The following is a 17,303-nucleotide window of genomic DNA, read 5'->3' on the forward strand; positions in this document are numbered from 1 at the left end:
AACAATGATTCCAATCTGTAACAGTCAACCATAAACTAGTTTTTGAAGGTTCATCTTCCTGTTCAATCCCACAAACCAGTGACTGTCAACCAATGAGGGGGTATATGTACAAGGCATGGCCTTAAGAGTGGTAGCATAGGGAGGTTAGTACCATTTTACCCCTACCATACACTAAGAAAATTAGCAACATCCATTTCCACAGTTATTCCTAGAGCTGTCTCTCCAGCTTACCCAGTGAGTCTTCCAGGCCCTCTGCAGATGTTTCATCCAAAAATCCTTAATGAATTGAAGGCAGAGCTCATCTCTCCTTGGAGTTATTTTCTTCTTGCACATCATACATTTGGTTTCCTGAAACATTCTGACATCGCATACCATACTGTTCTTAAATGAGGAGCTGTGGACTTGAAAATCTATGGTGAGTAAACTGTGTCATAAACTAAATGGGAATGAAATACAGTTCATAGCCAAGGATGGAACTTCTATAATATAGTCTCACCTTACTTTGGTGAAGATCCAAGTAAGGCTGAAGCTGCCAATAGCTATTCATGAGAAGAGGTACAGTACAGAGTATATTATTTGTAGTTGTCAAGGCCATAGGAAGATCCTCTTGGTGTGTACCTCTTCCCAATCCCCTTTACTCATCATGGAAATTTAAGTAGAAACTAATTAATGTGATATAATCTTAAGCAAGGTATTTTACATGTGGTCAACTATTCCCTTACATGGTTCCCCTTAATTCAGAGGATCTATACTGGGTAACCCAGGACCACCTAAAAAATAAGTCAGTTTCACCTCTAAGGTTACACTAATGCAGGCCAACACTGGTTAGTCCCTTCCTCTCAGCTCAAAGTAGTTCTTGATGATAGAAGAAAGCAGCTTAGGCTGGGCTTCTCCTAGCCTCTATCTCAAAAAAGAGTAAGACCCTCTTCTTGAAAGGCTAAAATCCCCACTAATTAACCTTAATTAACTTGGTTGTTACTGTTCTGGCCCTTCCAGCAATGTTAACCTCCAAATTTAGTGTGTTCCTATTGATAGAGGTTAACCAGTCCTATCCAAAGCTCCTACAAGAAGGGGCAGGGCCAGCTGTGTTGTGCTGAAATGACATATTTCATACTGTCTTAGTTTTGCAAGGGGCTCCAAGTCTTTGTTCTAGAACTGAACCCCCTAACTTGTACTCTTGGTTACCTCGACCCGTGCCCTAGCTCCCCCCAGGCTCTCTGAACTAGGTAACTTTCTCAGCAAAAATAGACAAACGACTGCCAGTAGGTCCATACCTTTTCAGATCCACTGATACTACTCATTCTGGCAAAAGATGAGGGCAAGGACCCATCAAGGTTTACAGCGTCCCAGACCTTACCGGCAAGAACAGTTGTTCTCCATCTGGTAGAACTATGGATGGGGGGGACTGCCTCTAGGAGGCAATTATAGATTGTCAGACAGCAACTTTATAGACCAAGTCTTAGTCAAGAGGCATGGCTGCTTCCCCACTGTAACTCAAGGTTACACTAATGCAGGCCAACACTGCAACTACACACTCACTTAGGGGTGAAGCAGACAGCCAGGAAACCATCCCTACCATAATGCCCAAGGAGTAATCTGTTGAATGGTTGGTACTGCCACCTGCTACCCAAGCTACTTCATGATTATAAGTCTTCCTAGTTGGAGGCCCACAACCTGACCAACTTTACTTCAATTTCGGAACTTCCCAGATCTAAAGAGTTATGTGCCAATCATAGATACAGCTATAGGGGAAAAAGAAAAAAGGCTTGTGCCTCAGAGCCCATGTCCCAGTCTATGCCTTCTTGAGCACATCAACTTAAAATTCAATTTATCAGGCTCTTCTCAGCCCTTATAGAGTCACACAGGTGCTTAAGAAAAATAATGAGGCCTACTTCCAGAATAAGTGTGAGATTTCAATGAAATGAGACTGCAACTATTTCTTGTTCCTGCCTATTCTTGACCTCCACATAGCCATAGGTCTTCTGACTTCTGAGGTGCCTAATCTACGAGTTCACTTGTGGAATAGCCCTCTAATATACAATGGTGCCACACATATATATTGCCCACAACTTCTTGCATGACTTCATAGTAGACTGTAGTCTACTGGGTTGACAGCTTATTATTACTTTAACGTGACATTCCATGAACACCTGAACAGTGCTCTATCACTCATGCAACACTGCCTCCAAGAATACTCGAAAATGAATACTTGACAGCCTTAGGGTAGTACTTGGGAGAAACTTCCTTTCTGGTCAAGGAACCCACAGATGCCAGATAAGGTGTTAGCAATTCTGGAATAGGGGACTTCTTAGATGTCTACAAGTTTATCATCATCTCCCACAAGTGGTTAGGATGTCCTCTCTTGGAAGTGCATCCCTGCCAGTTTTAAGTCTCACCTATCCTCCACTTGCCATTCTTAAACTGCTGGATTAAATAACATATCACCTCGGTACCCAAAGGGTATTTGCTTTACCTGTTTTGCCTCCTACAGAGAATCCAACTGGTTCATCTTCCATATCACCACAGAATAAGTCATATCCAACTTACCACACTTCTTCACTCAAAATATCCTGTCTTCTGTAAAAATTATGCCCTCTCCTCTTTGGTTTCCCTGTTTTCCTGTGTCCTCCAGTACCACAAATACTCTGGTAGAAGTTAAGTGCCTACACAAATGACAGACTGAACAAAAGGCACTCTATTAACACCCAGCAAGCCAATGTCCAGTGTACTGACCAGCATTAGGCCATAGGAAAGATCATTCAAGTGGAGGACACTGTCCCTCCATTCATGATAGGAACTGTAAGACTTATAATGGCACTTCGAAGGCAGAAGTTATCAATGCTGGTTTTCCAAGTCTGTTTTCCTTCATCCATGTAAACACATCCCATCTCTTTCACTACTCTGCTATCCAGTTCTGAGACATTACACTCCATCCTAGGTCCCAGTAATCTACCCTAGTAATCCCAGCAGGTAACTGGATTCCATTATGAAGAATAAGGAGAATCTAAAGGAACACTGGTAGAAATGGTCCTTCCACCTTTAGGATGCCTTCGAGCGTTCTTTTCTAAGCAATGTTTCCAAGCAACCAGAAATCTTTCGCCACACCAACTAATAAACAGAAACTGGAGCTGAACGGTAGCACCCAGAATAAATCCGGGGGAACTACCAGCACAGTTTACTTCATGGTGAGCCCTCTCTGCTTGCTACAATGCTTAGAGTGGATATCTCAAGGAAAGTTCTCATTTTCAACTTTGCCCTAGCTGTCCAATCACCTATGAGATATAATGCTGGCTTACTATGTTGTAGTCATTGTATAAGTTGATACCTTAACATCTTCTCTGTGATGTTCTCTTATGGAGCCTTGGAGAGATCCCTAAATCCAGTTTGAGATTCCTGGAACATTGATCATTTCCTCCCTTCACCATCACCTTCAACAAATGCAACAGAACAGATCTGGATAAGGTACTTAGAAACTTTTAAGCTTTAATAAGTTAAAGGAGCAAAGGAAATAATTAGTAAAAACTACTTGAAAGTAAATGTATTAAGATTTATATTAGCTATTCCACAATTTCTATATTGTATTATTGACCCTGATTGACCAAAAGAAATCATATAAGGTAAATTATGTATGTGGATAACAAAATTAAGACCAAGAAATATAAAGAAAATATTGCCCTTTTGAACTATCTACAGATTTTTAAAATCATACCTGTAAACCTAATGTTATTAAAGTTTAAAAAATTTTTAACATACCAAGTACCTCAAAAGAGCTTTATAATTCATCATAGTCCAAACAAAAGTGATACCTTTACTTATTAGCTTACTAAACATTTAATAGAGTAAATGTCCTTTTTCAGTAGTCTGAAAAAAACTAAGGATTCTGATCTTTCTATTGCTTACTGTAAAACAGCAGTGGTTGCAGTTATCCTTATTTTAAGGAAAGCAATAAAATGTTTTCTTTAAATTTAAATTATGCAAAATTAGGAAGCAGAAAACCTATTCTAAATATTCTGAAACCTCAATGTTAAGTAATTAAATGTGTGAGACTAGAGCCATCTACTGGTTAAAGTGTAATGTTACAAAGCACAACTACTGGATTATTAACTAGCAAAGCAGGGAGTCATGGTTGTTAAGAATTGAGAGTATAAACATAGGCAAAAATCATCTAGTCTAGGACACTGGTTTTTAAAGGTTTAATGAAACAACCTCTTTTTAACAGGAGACCCAACATATATAACAAAGTAAAAGCTGAGGGAGGGGGCTTCAAACCCCCACACGCACTAATTTGCCCAGCAGAGGCCAGGCCAGTGACAAACAAGCCATGAGAGGTAGTCTGGGCAAATAACTGTGGTTTGGACAGAGGCTCAATGAGAAGGAGTAGTATCAGCAAAGTTGTCTCTTACCCACCTTTCCTCTGGAGACATCTTAGAGACACTGGGGTGCAAAGGACAGTGGTTAATGGACACAGAGGACTGAAGAGTAGGGAGTAGGCTCCTGAAAGGCTACAAACCTCTTTTCACAGGGACATTACTTATGTGCTCATTTGATGCAACACTTTAGAAGCATTAGTATAACTTTCCTGAAAATGAAAAATAAGAAAATAAGACGTTTGCTTTTTTACCACAAGCTAATAAGAACTGAGTTTCTAGGTCTTATGGGCTTTTACCAGCCAGGCCCTGGACTGGTCCAGTCTTGGAAACAAGACCCCAGTTTCAGGTCCCAGCCTCCTCCCTTCAAAAGGGCATGGATGTCCATAGAATCGAGGCAAGAAATGGAGCTCTCCAAGGCCCCTCTCTGTGGCAGAGACCCCCAACCTAGACAGCAGCTTGTCAGCTAGGCTTGGGGTGACAGGCTGGAGCAAAGTTCCAAAGACTCGCAAACATTCCAAGGCCACATGAAGCACAGTACCCAGCCAGGGAGCATCCACTGGGCTCTCCCAGTTCAACTTCCACGGTGCATGCCTTTGGACAAAGCCATTAGTTTGCCGGACACAGCTGGATACTGCCTCCAGAGCCTTATAGATCTGAAAGTTATCATAGTGGTCTGCCACCTGCTTGGGCAAAGTGGCCACTGCGCTCACCAGAGCATAGTCCTCTGCCTGAGCACGACCTGATGGCCCCACCAACCCTGGCTCACTGGGAAAGCAGGTAGTGCAAAAAGCCGGATAGGTCCCAGAAGGATTTATTCTGTTGGCAGTGCATCGGTTCAAGAGACCTCCCAAAGCAAATGCCAGCTCAGAATCCAACAACTTAACCACCTTTTCACCATAGTAATCACAGTCCCAGTTGGGGACGCCCTGACGAAGGAGAAAGTAGCGGAAGCCATCCACAGTATAGCGGTCAAGGCATGTCCTGGGATCCACCACGTTGCCCAAACTCTTAGACATCTTTTGACCACAGACCGTCCAGTGGGAGTGAACATAGATGCGGTGTGGTGGGCTCATGCCGGCCCCTAAGAGGAGGGCAGGCCAATAGATAGCATGGAATTTGAGAATGTCCTTGCCTATGATATGAGAGGTGGTGGGCCACCAAGATTTGAACTCAGCGTTTGGGTAGCCAATTACAGTAAGGTAGTTGACCAAGGCATCCAGCCATACGTAGATGGTCTGCGAATCGTCCCCGGGCACCGGAATGCCCCAGTACAAGTGGCTACTCCTTCGAGAGACAGATAGGTCCGGCAGCTCCTCTTCCAGCCACTGAAGGACTGCGTGATGGAATGGCTCCGGGGTGATGGCCTGAGGGTCGCCCCGCAGCCACCGCTGGAGCGGCTCCCGGAACTGGGAAAGCCTGAAAATGTAGTTTTCTTCCTTGGTCCAGGAGACGGGATGCCCGCTCTCCAGAGATACAGGACACAAATCCCCCGACGGGCCGGGCTGCCTGGTGACCTTGGCTTCAGGCAGGAAGCACTCGTCGGAGGCGCAATACCAACCTTCATAGAGCCCCTTGTAGAGAAGACCCCGAGCCTTCAGCACCCCCCAGAAATGCTGCACAGCCATCCGATGCCGGGCCTCAGTGGTGCGGATGAAGTCGGTGGAGGAGATGTCAGCCTCCCGGAAAAGCTGCTGGAACTGGGCAGAGACTCTGTCGCACAGCTCGGACGGAGCCAGGCCCGCAGCGGCTGCTGCCTGCTGAATCTTGAGGCCGTGCTCATCGGTACCAGTAGAGAATCGCGTGGCGGCGGCGCTGGGAACTCGGAGGCGATGGTGTCGGCACAGGGCGTCAGCCAGTAGCGCCGAGTACAGGTGCCCGATGTGCGGCGCCGCGTTCACGTAGAAGATGGGTGTGGTGAAATAGGCGCGCGCGTAGCGGGTATCGTCCCGGAAACCGAGAGGGTCCGAACTGTAGTGGCGTAAGCTAAAGTCCTCCAGGAGCGAGAGCCTACTCGCCCCCGTGCGCCCTAGCAGCCGAAAGGCAGAAATCCGCAGCATGATGCCTGCTGAGATGAAGCGGCGGAGGGGGCGTTCTGGAAGCACGTGTGAGGGGCGCATGCGCAGCCGGGCCGCACCGCCGCTTCCGTCCAGAGAGCCAATGAAGTCCGGCCCCGAGCGCCGGCCCTCCGCCGCTCCGCCCGCGCTCCCCCCTCCGTGGGCCTCGGTTACAGCGGTTATGAATTACGGGAGCGAGCGAGGACGATAGCTTAGAGGAACTGGCTGAAGGAGAGGTTATGAAGCAGATAAATCTTTATCTTTCTATATCATACTGCGTGTCCTGCTTTCTAATTTTATATTTATGAATCTGGTTTTTTTCTCCAGACTGAGTTGCTTGTGGGCAAGAATTTTGTATTCAGGCATTTCTGAAACACCAGCCAGTGGCTGGCACATTGCAGGAGTGTGCCCTCTACGTAGGCTCTGGTAAACGTAGGGATCTGAAATATCATATACCTTTCCTCTCAGAACCTAGTGGGCACAATAAATCCAGAAGGGAGGGGGGAGAAGGGAAGGAAGAAAAACAATGACCTAAAGCACTTGAGGGAAGGATAACTGAAAAAGTAAGAGAAATCCTTTCTCTAAACTCAGTTTTTGTTGAATCAACAAAAGAGGTAGGCTTGTGATGTTCCCAGTCTTTGCAAAGATTACTGAGATCCAGAAAGCTGGAATGCAGTACGTTGTCACTCTGCACCTAAGGAAAAAGCAGTCTTCAAATTTATTTCTCAACGTAGTTGTTAGTAATATTCTTTTTAAATTGTCTTGAAGTTCTTCTAGAGCAGTGTTTTTCAAGTTTGCTTTAGTAAGGGAACCCTAGCTCTTTTCGAAAAGGATGGCTCGGAAGCCCAGAATTGGATTAATATTAATCCTTGCTTCTTGACATACTCTCATCTTTGGTCTATCTTTTTTTCCCCCCATTTAACTTAATAATTAAAATAATAATAATTTAGTAATAAAATAATTTTATTTTATTCATTTAATAATAAAATTTAATAATAAAATGGAATGGAACACCTGTGACCCCACAAGCCAACCTAAGAACTAGAAGTGGTTCTCTAAATGTGGTCCCAAAAGAACAGCATTAGCAGCACCTGGAACCTTGTTAGAAATACATATTCTTAGGCCCCACACTCCCCTCCTGAATCAAAAACTCTGGGGGTGGTACCCAGCAGTCTAGGTTTTAATGAGTTTTCTAGGTGATTCTGATGCACACCAAAGTTTGAGAACCACTGAACTAGGAGATTACCAGTGATTTAGATCTATGTGCTCTTTTTCTCCTTGTCTTCCTGTCTTCCTCCCAGAGGTAATCATTGTCCTGAATTTTGTACTTTTGCATTTATCTTATTATATATAAAGTATGTCTAAGCAACATATTGTTTAATTTTGCTTGTATGAAACATTCTAAAAAAGGATATCATGGGAATTCCCTGGTGGTCCAGTGGTTAGGACTTGGCAGTGGCTGCAGTAGCTGGGGTTCAATCCCTGGTCCGGGAACTAAGATCGCAGAAGCCACGCGGTACAGCCAAAAAACAAAAAAAGATACCATACCACGTATAGTGTATTCATGTTTTTGCCTGTAACTAGTTAATTCATTTTGACTGCTGCATAATAATTTATTAATTGAGGCATATGGTAAGTTGGATCTGATTTCCATGGTGATATAGAAAGTAGACCAATCAAATGCTCTTTAGGAGTTACAATAGATACAACAAATATCCTTTGGCTACTTAGTTAATGTGCTATTTGATCCAGCAGTTTGAGGGCAAGAGAAGGATAGGTAAAACTTAAAACTGGAGGGTATGTACGGTACCCTCCAGAACTACGAGACAACCCCAGTTTAAGTATCTGAGAAATCAGTTTCTCCAGAAATTATTTTTTTCTCCCCCAATTCTTTCTTCCCCCCCCCAATTCTTTTTCCCCCTTGTCCATGGAATCAGTTCTCCAACCTACAAACATGCTATTTTTTCTCCCATCTTAAAAAGAAAAAAATTCTCAATCTCCACTACTGCTCCATTTCTTTCCTTTCCTTTATAGCAGAGCTTCTTAAAAGAAATGGCTGGTAATGCACATTTGAGTGGTTCAAGTTTTTTGCTCTAAGAAATCGTACTGCTATTAACTTTCTCATCTACATATATCTCCTGGTACTTATATGCTAAAGTTTCTCATGGGTGTATACCTAGGAGTGCTATTGCTTGATCATAGAGGATGTGAAAGTTCAATTTCACAAGATAATGCTATTTTCCAACATGATTAAACAAATTTACATTCCCATCAGTGACATACCCTTAAAGAGGTCTCCCTAATTCTTGATATCATCTACTTTTTTTTTTTTTTTTTTTTTTTTTTTTGTGGTACGCGGGCCTCTCACTGTTGTGGCCTCTCCCATTGCGGAGCACAGGCTCCGGACGCGCAGGCTCAGCGGCCATGGCTCACGGGCCTAGCCGCTCTGTGGCATGTGGGATCTTCCCGGACCGGGGCACGAACCCGTGTCCCCTGCATCGGCAGGCGGACTCTCAACCACTGCGCCACCAGGGAAGCCCTCATCTACTTCTTAATTTTTTGCCAGCTCAACTAAGTATAAAATGAGTTATCTCACTAATATTCGTAGAAACACTAGTCTCAATAACCAAAAGACAGAAACAACCCAAACATCTATCATCTGATGACTAGATAAATGTGGTATTGAATATAACCATGCAGTGGAATATTATTCAGCCATACGAAGTACTGAATGAAGTACTGATAAATGCCACCACATAGATAAATCTTTATTTTTTTTAATTAACTAATTAATTTTATTTTTGGCTGCGTTGCTGCGCGTGGGCTTTCTCTAGTTGCGGTAAGTGAGGACTACTCTTCTATGTGGTGTGCAGGCTTCTCATTGCGGTGGCTTCTCGTTGCGGAGCACAGGCTGTAGGCACATGGCCTTCAGTAGTTGTGGAACGTCGGCTCACTAGTTGTGGCTTGCGGGCATTAGAGCGGAGGCTCAGTAGTTGTGGCGCACGGGCTTAGTTGTTCCGCGGCATGTGGGATCTTCCCGGACCAGGGCCCGAACCCATGTCCCCTGCATTGGCAGGCGGATTCTTAACCACTGCGCCACCAGGGAAGTCCCTAGATAAATCTTTGAAAATAGCCAGACACAAAAGACCATATGTTTTAGATTCCATTTATATGAAATATTCAGAATAGACAAATGCACGGAAACACAAAGAATATTAGTGGTTGTCAGGTGCTGGAGGAAGGCTGGAATAGAGAGTGAATGTTTAAAGGATATGAGTTTTCTTTTGGGGGTAATAAGTTCTAGAGCTAGATAATGATGATCATTGTACCACACTGTGAATGTACGGCTGACTCTTGAACAGCATGGGTTTATCCACTTGTATGCAGATTTTTTTCAATAAATACATACTACTGGGGACTGACTATAAAGTTATACTCGAATTTTCCATCATATGGAGGGTCTGTGTCCCTAACCCCCACGTTGTTCAAGGGTTAACTGTACTTAATGTCACTGAGTTGTACATTATAAAATAGTTAAAATGGTAAATTTTTTACTTGAATTTTACTGCAATAAAATGTTATCTCACTTTGGTCTTGATTTGCATTTCCCTAAATAGAAGTAAAGTTGAGCATCTCTTCATATATTTATTAACTACATATGTTTCTTTGCCGGTGAAGTGCCTATTTATATTTTGGTCTATTTTTCTATTGGCTTGTCTTTTTATTTATTTGCAGGAGTTCTTTACATATTCTTGATATTGTTCCTTCAATGGTTGACAAATATCATCTACCATTTTGTATCTTGTCTTTTCACATTAAAGAGGCTTAATGAATAGAAGTTCTTAATTTTAATATAGAATTTATCAACATATATCTTATGATTGTCACCTTACAATTAATCATTTGGGACTATTTTATGATTATCTTTTTGCCTTAAAAATACTCTTAGTACTCTGATGTCAATAAATATTCATATTTTCATATAAAAATATAACAGTTTTGCTTTTGATGTTCAAGTTGTTTCTGTAGAATTAAAATTTTTATATATGATATGAGATGGGGATCCAATTTCTTCTCCATATATAGATAGCCAATTGTCCCAGCACCATTTCCCCACCATCTGCCATGCCACCTCCATCATATGTTAAATTTCCGCATATATATGTTCCCGTTTCTAGGCTCTTTATGCTGTTGGATTGGTTAATTTGTCTATGCCTTGCTAAAAATAGCTTTAATTACTATGGATTTATAATAAGTCTTAATATAGAGAGAAGTAATCTCTCCTCATTCTTCTTCAGAAGTATCTTGGACCTTCTTGGCCCTTTTATCTTCCACATAAATATTAAAATCAACTTGACAAATTCCATGCAAAAAAAAAAAAGCCTGTTGGGGTTAAGGTCACCACTGTATTAAATCTATAGCTCAGTGACAGGTGTTAAGAGCTGAGAGGGAGATATACTTACAGTATTTTTTTGGAGGGGGGTAGGAGTTTATTAATTAATTTATTTTTTTTTTTGCTGTGTTAGGTCTTCGTTTCGGTGCGAGGGCTTTCTCTAGTTGTGGCAAGCGGGGGCCGCTCTTCATCCCGGTGCGTGGGCCTCCCATTATCGCGGCCTCTCTTGTTGCAGAGCACAAGCTCCAGACGCGCAGGCTCAGCAGTTGTGGCTCACGGGCTCAGTTGCTCCGCGGCATGTGGGATCCTCCCAGACCAGGGCTCGAACCCGTGTCCCCTGCATTAGCAGGCAGATTCTCAACCACCGCGCCACCAGGGAAGCCCCATATTATCTCTTAAAAGCTTCAAGACTTTGGTAAACTCAAGTGTTCCGAACTTGAGTAGTTACTATAAGAATAATATGCTACCAGTTATGGAGAATGTTTTCATAAGGCTCATTCATTCATTCAAGGACTAAGTGAGCTCATACTAGAACACAGACAAGAACTGGTACTATATCTCCATCATATCCAGCCACATAAGAGTCTGCACTTGGGGAAACCCCCTTTACAATACAGAACTGAAAGCTGTCCCTGAAATCTACAATTGGCAGCAAATGTAAATCAATACTGAAATAATGAACAATGTTAGAAAACATTTATTCCAAAAATTTATCCTAATTACTGTAAGTACTCAATATACAACAAGCCAATATACGACAAAACAGACATTTGTTTCAAATGGAGAAATATGTTATTGAAGAAATGTACATATTTCTGGAGATACAGAAAATTTTTTGACTAAAAGTATTTGTCTAAAAATGTACAAGCATTAAAGAGGTATGGAGCAAATACACGTGATAACCAACAAAAGCTTACTGCCCAAAATACAGTTTTAAAGGAAAAGAAAAAATCTGGGACTTTCCTGGAGGTCCAGTGGTTAAGACTCCATGCTTCCAATGCAGGGGGCACGTGTTCGATCCCTGGTCAAAGAACTAAGATCCCACCTGCTGCAGAGCGTAGACAAAAGAAAGAAAAAAAAAACAAAACTAAGGTTAATATCTTAAACAGTTTATGGCCAACCACATATTTATGTAAGTAATGTAAATGAATTATTTACCCATTAGAATACATTTTATCTGCTTATTACTTTCTAACTGATTTCTTTGTATGTAAACTCTTTCCTTTGACCATTTATGAAGTAAAATCTAAGTGTTTAGGAAATAATCCAATGTGGAGGAAAAAGTAATCTTTATAAAATTCGTCACCATGAAACTTTGAAAATAGCCAAAATGCTGCTTATTAAACATAATATTAATACAATGAAATCCCATATAATTGTTAAAATAGAAGGAATGTGTGCCATATGGACATGTAAATGTGTTTTGAAACATCATTAAGGGTCAAATAAAATTTTATTTTGTTGGACTTTTGGAGAGAAAAATGATTAAGTGATGGCTTAGTTGTGAACAAAAGGAAGTGCAGTTCCTTTCACTAGAGATAAAAGAAATTCTTTAAGGACATAATGATGCATTCTATTCATTCATTTGTTCAGTCATCAACTCAACTGGACTACTGCAATACTCTCCTGAATGACTAGTCTCCCCCATTCTTGCTCCTATTAAGAGCATCTTCCTCAAAGCAGCCATAGTAACCCATCAAAAACACAAACTTATGTCACTTGCCTATTTCAAGCTCCTCGTTTGATTTTTCCATTGGATTATTTGATTCTCATTTGCTGCCTACAAAATAAAGTCAAAATTCCCTTTATGCAGCATATAAAACCCATTACAACTGGCTCTTGCCTCCTTTATAGCTTAGCTTAGTCTTCTTTCAAATTTTATGTTCTAGTAATTCTCAACTGCTTCATGTTCCTTCAAGTTCATGCCATACTGTTTCATGATTCCATAACATTGCTGGTGCCTTTCCCTTTTCCTGGCACATGCTCCCCACCTTTCTTTATCTATCTTATGCATATTCATCCTTCAAGACAGCTCAGATATCATCCTCCAAGCTGAGTAGAGACCTCTTCTAGGGTTTCTATAGCATCCTATGCATACTTCTATCTTAGCAGCTACCAAATCAAATTGAAATTATCTGTTTATAAATCTGTCTTCTTCCCCATTAAGCCTTAAGTTCCTTTAGGGCAGAAGCCATGTTTAGTCAACTTGTGTACCCAGCAGCATCTAATTTAGTGCCTGGAATATAGCAGGTGCTTAATAAATATAATGAGTATTTCATAAATAATCCTCCAGGCTCTGCAGTAGGAACTAGTGAACTTCAAATATTCTATTTCTGCCATCCAGGAGCTCACAGCAAAAGAGGACATGAAAAATGACAGGCATTGAAACACTGGGAATAGTCAAATGAGTCACACTAGGTCAGAGTCTGCTGTCTTTTTAGCCAAATTTACCCAGAAATTGCTGCCACCAACCATGCTCACCCTTGAGAATGAAGGACTATGGAATTTTCCTCTGTTAAAAAACACTTCTGAAAAGTAAATTGTTTAAAGACAAGGAGGTGGAAGGAAGAGACAAGACGTCATAGTGATCTACAAACTAAATAATCCATACCCTTTTGAGAGTTTTCATGTGCACTCTTCAATGTAATTGAAAAATCTTTTCAGGCTTGTATTCTATGAAACCTGAAATGTGAGGTTTATTTTGTAAATAATGGGAATGGTGGCAGAATCACTTCCTTTCTACTACTATTCTCAACACTGTTTTATAATGTAAGCACATTAACAAATTTATTTTATGCTATTCGCCAGGCATAATGTTAAGATATGAGATAAGATTATCTCATTCAACCTTCATAACAAGCCTATGAGGTAAGTATTATTATTAACTCCATTTTATAGGGGCGGAAATTGAAACCTGAAGAGGTCCAGTAAGTTGCCCAAGATCACGTCTCTAGTAGGCATTAGAAGCAGTATTTGAAACCAGGAGGTATGATTCCAGGGCTTACAGTTTTGATGGGTACACCACACCACATGACGCGTAAATGGTAAAATACAATAAACACTCATTACAATTGTTCCATTAGAAGTTGTTCTTGACTTCAGGTAAATAGCAATTTATAAGACAATGAATCAAGTTGTCAGTTTTGTTGTTGTTTTTAATTAATGATACTCTGGGACCTGTGGGAGTGTTACTAGTTATTATCATAAGCCTTCTAATAGTAGAGTTTTTTTAAACTTTATAAATGTTAGGGAAACTAATTATCCACATTACTGTCTCTTCTTTGCAATTAAATAGTCTTTTTATTATGATATTTAAATATAAACATTTTATATGTGGCAGTTTAACTAGTCCATGATTTTTCCAGCCAAAAAAAACCCTTCGTTTGGAAAGAAATCCTCAAAAGTGCTATCTAAAGACTAAACGTGGGTTGTTGTTTTTTTAACTTTAACTTTTCTCCTTTTAGACTCCAGAAACAGTTTCCTGACTTCCTTTCTGGAAATGATTTTTGTTTCCAACCATACTGAGAATCCTGGTTTGTTTTTCTTTCCATTTTCTCTCTCTCTCTCTGTCTCTCTCTGTCTCTCTCTCTCCTTTTGCTTTCTTGGTAATAGCAGCGAGGAAGGGGGGGCAGCGGGCACAGGAAAAAGGGAAAAGAGAAAACAGAAAACGAATTGCACACCACTATGTCTGAATATAGCCTCTACCTGTAGATAACCCCATCTGATTTGCACTTTTGCCTTTTTATTTCCGTTTTTGGACACCTCCTTTATCATCCAGCTACCTGGGATAGACAAAGCACTGTTGGTGCCCTGAGCGACAGGGCTCTGGTAGGGGGCTGGCTGTAAATTGACGTGGCATGGAAATTCTCCGCTAAGTTGTAGCAGCTTGCATGTTTCTCCTAAGATCAAGCCCAGCCTCCCGGAGCTGTAGCGTAATCATCATGGGTTCAACGACTTTACAGAAAAATGGATAGAAAAAGTCTTCAGCTCCTTTCTTTGGACTCAAATGTTTTCTTTTTGAGTATCTATGGTTTAGCTGAAAAAATCAAAGCAGTTAAGTCTGTAACTTTCTTTTTGCAGCTTAAACAACAGAATTTGCTGGTCTCCCTCCCCTATCCTGCAATTTAATTCCTTACAGATTTTGCCATGGGGTGCGGACTTAGAAAGCTAGAAGACCCTGATGATAGCAGCCCTGGAAAAATATTTTCTACCCTGAAGAGACCGCAAGTGGAAACAAAGACAGAATTTGCTTACGAATATGTATTGCTGGATTTTACTTTACAAGGTACTTTTTGCTTCTATTTTATTTGTTAAATGAAAGATTTCAGAGATAAGGGACTACTAGTTTTTTTAAGTGTTGGTTTGTGGATTTTTAAACTGTTCCTTATCATCAGATTGTACAATCAATCTAACAATAATGCTTTGTTTCTTAATTACACTCTGAAAGATTTTTGTTCTGTTTGGTTTCTGTAGATTTGGCTCATATGTACTTTATAAAATTAGAAAAACTGCTTGGAAATAGTCCTTTCATTTTTAAATCAAATGCTTATTTGTAGAAGGACACATGAAAAATGTTCGCTTTCCAGCCAAATAGCTCTAGCCTTAATGACAGTTTGTGTTTTGAAAAAGATCTGAAAGGCACAAGAAGGTAGCATGTAGGAAATATTACTTGCATCATGTGGAAGAGTATTTGCTAAGACAATTCTGAGGTTTCCAACTGTGTTAATGTTGTGATTCTGCTAGCCATTTGATATTTTTGACCAAACTAAACTTGAAGTTTGAAATACAGAAAAAAAGATAGTCTTCTGTAAGATACTTCCTCTGCTTGCCCTGTCCCTAACAGAGAAACTCCCTGTTCCAGAAAGTTGGAAACACAAATAAACAAGCCCAGATGGCAGCCCTGTGCAAGGAACAGAGGCAGCTCAACTTCACAAATACTTTACCTCACTTCTTTTGGAAACTTTACTGTACAATCGCATTGATAAAACTGAGTTTTTAAAAAGCAGAACTATACCTTTAATTACAGGGTATTAAAAATGAAATTGAGTGTCCTGCTTGCTGTTAGAATTTCCAGATATCAGTATTTTAAGTTCTTATTACAAAGTTATGCTTTTAATTCTAATAAGCCACACATTTTATCAGTTAATAGAAAATTTATACTAAGTACATTATCATGTTGGATATTAATTTCTTTTCAACTTAAACACAAATTCTCCATTTTTTGGTTTGCTCTATGAACAGTGCATCTTTGTGCAAGAAGCAAGAGCAGCCCATTTTTCTTTGTCAAAAACTGAGCTAGCCAGCAAGCAAACTCCCTTCCAGAGACATACACAAAGTCTGTACATATACTTTTAACATAGTTACATTTCCATTTTTACCTAAGGCTAAGGCTACCAAAGGGGAAAATGTCAATGTTCTTAATTTTCTTTTTAATTATTAAAGTTAAAAGTAGATTAAGATAATGGTGACAATCAGAGAAGTAACCACTCAAATGAATTTTTTCTATACTTTTTCAAAAATCATCATTTGAGAAAATATTTGTGATGTGGTCCTATGTTTTCTCCATGGATTGTCCTTGTCAATTATCTTTTAGGACAAGTTTTTGTAAATCCACAGGATGCAAACACATATTTTCCTTAACCTCAAAACCTTGTCTATTCATAAAGTTTAGGCCAGAGCCATTTTGATCTGTACTTTAAGATTGCTGCACAGCCCCCATAGGTTTTAAAGTAACTTGAATTTTTTTTATTTATTTCCTCCCAACAATGTTAGCAATCTCAAACAAATTTGTATAAATGCAGCCATCCTTGAATCAGAAAGATCTACAACTTTCTTCAGAAGTCATTTTGGTTTTATTATTATCAGAAGCCCTTCTCTCTGTGAAAGGAGTAAAATTTCTACCTTCCACTCTAGGTGTTTGGAGGAGGTAATAGAGTATTACACTATAAAGTGTAAGTATGGGCATAGTTTGCAAATGTTAACTCGGTAAGCAGGCACGTATTTTAAAGTTGCACCTGGTTCCTATTTGGTCCAGGGGCCCAGTCTCCTGGTGTCCCTTTTCTCTACAATTCTTCCACATGTTTTTTGTTCTGTTTTGTTTTTGTCTTTGCCTTTGCCTCTGCCTCAGAAGCCAAGACTCTGTATCAGCCCAGCTCCACAAACCACCTTCCTCTCTTCTGTTGTCTCTGACGCCCACCTATTCCTCCAGTGTGTAGAGAAGTGAGTCACATGGGGGTTAAAATATGCCAGCCTTCTTCGTTTAGTCCTGGCCATTCTGACCTGGGGTTGCTGTGAGGGCTACTAAATAGTGGCATCTCCTGCCTCTCAGAGGCCACGTGCAGTGAGCAACCTTTCAGGAAACAAATTGGTCTAGTGACAGCTGTGTATGCTCACGAAGAGCCTGTCTCTTACCTTGTTTTCTTCTGTTTTTCCAAACAGAGGACATGGGACAGAGAGTCAAGTCCCAGTGGGGCAAGAGGAGACCCT

The 17,303-nt window shown here is 40.6% G+C and overlaps 2 protein-coding genes across 2 annotated transcripts in view; one reads left to right on the top strand and one right to left on the bottom strand.

The window, feature by feature from the left end:
• Positions 1 to 4,119: 4,119 nt before the first annotated feature.
• On the bottom strand, positions 4,120 to 6,478 carry MARS2 (methionyl-tRNA synthetase 2, mitochondrial). Its single transcript, XM_082630077.1, has one exon. The coding sequence runs from the start codon at positions 6,425 to 6,427 to the stop codon at positions 4,646 to 4,648; it is 1,782 nt and encodes a 593-aa protein (XP_082486203.1). The 5' UTR covers positions 6,428 to 6,478; the 3' UTR covers positions 4,120 to 4,645.
• Positions 6,479 to 14,261: 7,783 nt separating this feature from the next.
• The window catches only part of RFTN2 (raftlin family member 2), a 69,788-nt gene continuing 66,746 nt past the window's right edge, over positions 14,262 to 17,303 (top strand). Inside the window, exon 1 of the mRNA XM_082630026.1 lies at positions 14,262 to 15,102. Coding sequence (XP_082486152.1) covers positions 14,964 to 15,102 — 139 coding nt within the window. The 5' untranslated portion in view covers positions 14,262 to 14,963. The remainder of the gene's footprint in view (positions 15,103 to 17,303) is intronic.

Source organism: Mesoplodon mirus (genome assembly GCF_964341445.2).
Source record: "Mesoplodon mirus genome assembly, chromosome: 8".
NCBI lineage: Eukaryota > Metazoa > Chordata > Mammalia > Artiodactyla > Ziphiidae > Mesoplodon > Mesoplodon mirus.

Excerpts from the sequence above, each read along its gene's own strand:
- MARS2 (XM_082630077.1), bottom strand. The coding sequence starts at position 6,427 with ATGCTGCGGATTTCTGCCTTTCGGCTGCTAGGGCGCACGGGGGCGAGT.